This window comes from Myotis brandtii, unplaced genomic scaffold, assembly GCF_000412655.1.
Source record: "Myotis brandtii unplaced genomic scaffold, ASM41265v1 scaffold803, whole genome shotgun sequence".
NCBI classification, from domain to species: Eukaryota; Metazoa; Chordata; class Mammalia; order Chiroptera; family Vespertilionidae; genus Myotis; species Myotis brandtii.
In genome coordinates, this window is record NW_005371234.1 from 683,461 (window position 1) to 687,161 (window position 3,701).

The window sequence follows — 3,701 nt, forward strand, 5'->3', positions numbered from 1 at the left end:
CGCCGCGGGGCACGCCGGGATATGCAGTCCACCTCCCCTCTGCGCCGCCGTCACCGCCCTCGGCCTGGAGAAAGCCGTGTGGCACGCCGGGAAATGGAGTCCGCAAAGGCCTCAGAGTAGACTGCGAGGATGATGAGCCGCGATACACGTCAGGAAATAGAGTTGTTGGCAATAAGTCGACTTCGTCCACGGCGGACCCTAAAGTACTCGGGGAAATTGAGTCAGAGTCGCACACTCACTCCACTGAGGACACCGTGAGCCATTCAGTGTGTCTCAGAAATGTAGTCACAGCCACTCCGTCAATGACCTGACGCACACTGGGAAACAGTCTAATCATTCACTGATTCTATTGGCTGTATATGCCCACCGGAGCCAGGTGCACTCTGGGAAATTGAGTCCGCGCAGGAGGACCCACAAATATAGGATAATCAGGCAAGCTGGGAAATGGAGTCTTCGCCACGCCCTCACTGCATTGCAGGTATAAAGAGACTCCCAAAGCACACCGGGAAATGGAGTCCCATGTGATCCCTAAACCCCAAGAGGATACTGCAGTTCCGGAGACAGGCTAGGAAATGGAGTAGATTCAGCGCTCCTCCTCCCTTATAAGCTAGGCCGCAGTCCCTGCCGGGATATGTAGTCAACACCAAGGCTTCGGAGCAGTTGCTACCGCGAGCCCCTGTGTCTTCTGGGAAATGGAGTTCAAGGCAGCCTTTTCCTATCGACTGAGGGGAAGGCTCTACCTGAGCCCGAAGCATGCTGGGGAATAGGGCACTCTGTATCCTGACCCTGTCGGCCAAGACTGACTACGCTTGCCCGAAAGTGGAGTCCAAAGGGTATCTTCGGGAAAGCGTGAGCGAAAGGGGAAAGACGGCAGTTCCCTACGGAGACTGAAGAGTGTTTCAACGTCTCCTTCCCCTCCCCAGGTCCTAAGAAAGAACCGGATCAACTAGGGGCTGCTGGAACATGGAGACCAAGTTTCCACAAATCGGGAAGGAAAACCTCCCTGCAAACGATTTGAGAAACAAAGTTCCCGGGGGTTTTCTCAGAACAAAAGTCTTCGGATACAATCTAGTTTTTTTCTAGCATTGTGAGTTACACCAGGAGGCCAAGCGTTAGAAAAGAAAATACAATTTGCCTTATACCCCCATTCAGCTTTTTGCGTCCTCCTGCTTTCTATATTACAGGATCTTGGAGGGCCCAAACAAGGAAGCCGGCTCCTAGGAGTAGCCTTGGGTTTTGTGCATGCATTATGTCGCCCCATTTATCGATTAATGCCCGGAAGGACAATAGCACCAAAGGGAGCTGGGAAACAGTTCGTGTGAGTGTGTGTGTCCCGGAAATACTTGGAACTAGAATGAAATCACCCTCAAGCCCCTCCTGCCTCGTGGAATAATGGGAAATGCAATTTCTAGATGTCACTTTAATCCGAGCCTGTGTTTATACTAACTGCCCTGCCCTTTCTGAAGTCTGAATAAAGTCTCTGTTCCTGACTGCAATTCCCAATGGGTGCAGACCCCCGGGACGGAACGGTCGCATTCAAGCCTTTTCGGACTACATTAACCAAAAGGCAAAGCGCGGACCCGCGGCCGCTCCCTTCTCAAGGAAAACGGCAGAATCACGCACAACCCAGAGCAGGTGTTTTCGGGAGTTGTAGTTTGTCAGCCAAACAATGCCTGCTGCCCTCTGACGGCAGCTCTGGGTCGAAAAGCAAAAATCTGAGTCAAGTCCCAAAGCCTGGGAAATAATCCTACACTGGACCACGAAGGCTCAGAAGGGCTGCGGAGTCGGGCGGGAGAGTGGCGGTTACTTAACGGCCAGAACCCGTGGGACATGCGCAGTGGGCAGCGCATAGGCAACCGCCACGAGGGCACTGGGATACATGGGAGACAGGGAATCTTAACCGGGGTGTTTGTATGACCGAGAACGTTTGTTGAGCGGTGCCAGGGCGGGTTGTGTCTGAGGGGCTATGGATTTCTGGAGGTACCCAGGGGAGTTCGAGAACAAGTGAAGGGATCTTATTGGGGACCAGTGGAGAAGTCAGAGGGAACTTGGGGTGTTCTTAAACTGTGGGAGACAGAGAAACTACTGCTAACTGGGGGACCTGAAGGGATAAGGGGTGGATGAGAAGCATCAGGAAGGAGCGTTGCGGGTTTGTGGGGGTTACAGGTATGAAGGGAACCTCTGATGGGATGAATTAATTGATGAAGTGTCATGAAATCTATAAAGGGCTTTCTACTTGGAACCAGAGATCCTGGAGGATGTGGAAGGGAGCAAGGGAATGGTCTTGCAGAAACTAGATAGATATAGGTGGGTCACTAAAGATTAGAGGGTCCACTGGAGTTTTCAAGACCAGATGCCACCTGTGACATCCTGGTCAGCCCAAATTGGGGGGAACGAGTCTGTTTGGGTCTGGTCTGACCTGGAGAGCAATTCTGGATGTGAAAGCTTATGAATCCATGTTAGAATTGTTAGAGATGCTTTGAAGGCACTGGAATCAGAAGCTAAGACTATAGGCAGGGTCCTCCCACCTCCCCCAAGTGATGATATCCCCCTTTCTCCCTCACACCACCACCACCAAATCGGCTGCATCTGTGTTGCCAGGAGACATGCCTCATCCCAACTTCCAGAAATAGCCCAGTGTCCCCCCCACCCATGGGAATGACTTACATCACCCAGGAGAGGGAGCAGTTGCCCACAGGCTGCCACTGGAGCCTCGGTTTCCTGCCAATACCCCATCCCTGGATCCTCTCTTCATTGCCAACCTCCAGACATCATCTGGGACTACCCCACTCTAGGCTGGCATGAAAAGAGGATGAAGAGAAAGTGGGTAGGAGTTGCACAGGGTGGGGTTCCAGTGAAGCCATTCCAACAGGCCCTGAGCCCTCCATTCTCATGCTGTCTCTTAGCAGCTGTGTGGCTTTGGGAACACTCTGGGCCTCAGGCACCTCACCAGCACGTAAGGAGTTGGGCTCTCAAAGAGCACTTGCAGCCTGGATGCTTCCCCCTGATTCTCCCATCCTTGACGAGAGCTGTCCGAGCTAGGCCTCTAGCTTGATGAGCTCACCTCTCAGATCCTATGATCTTGAGACCATGGTCTGGATCCAAACATCCTGATCTTAGAAGGAAACTCAGGAGGTGAAAAAACACTTCTGAGACAGACCTCATTGAAAGTTGTGGCTGGGCTTAGGGCAGGGGTGGGCAAACTTTTTGACTCGAGGGCCACAATGGGTTCTTAAACTGGACCGGAGGTCCCGGAACAAAAGCATGGATGGAGTGTTTGTGTGAACTAATATAAATTCAAAGTAAACATCATTACATAAAAGGGTACGGTCTTTTTTTTTTTTTTTTAGTTTTATTCATTTCAAACGGGCCAGATCCGGCCCGCTGGCCGTAGTTTGCCCACGGCTGGCTTAGGGTCTTTTTCTTTTAATATATTTTTATTGACCTCAGAGAGGAAGGGAGAGGGCGAGACAGAGATAGAAACATCAATGAGAATCACTGATCAGCTGCCTCCTGCATGCCCCACACTGGGGATTGAGCCCGCAACCCCAACATGTGCCCCTGGCAGGAATCAAACTTGGGACCCCTCAGTCCACAGGCTGACGCTGTATCCACTGAGCCAAACCGGCTAGGGCGTGGGCTTGGGGTCTTGAGCAAGTCATTAAATCACTTCTACCTTGCTGGATGTTGGAGATAAAGCA

General features: G+C 51.9%; 1 protein-coding gene across 1 annotated transcript in view; it reads right to left on the reverse strand.

Annotated features, from left to right (window-relative positions):
• GSK3A (glycogen synthase kinase 3 alpha) overlaps window positions 1-473 on the reverse strand; it is a 10,056-nt gene extending 9,583 nt beyond the window's left edge. Inside the window, exon 1 of the mRNA XM_005883913.1 lies at window positions 469-473. Coding sequence (XP_005883975.1) covers window positions 469-473 — 5 coding nt within the window. The remainder of the gene's footprint in view (window positions 1-468) is intronic.
• Between the last annotated feature and the right edge of the window lie 3,228 nt (window positions 474-3,701).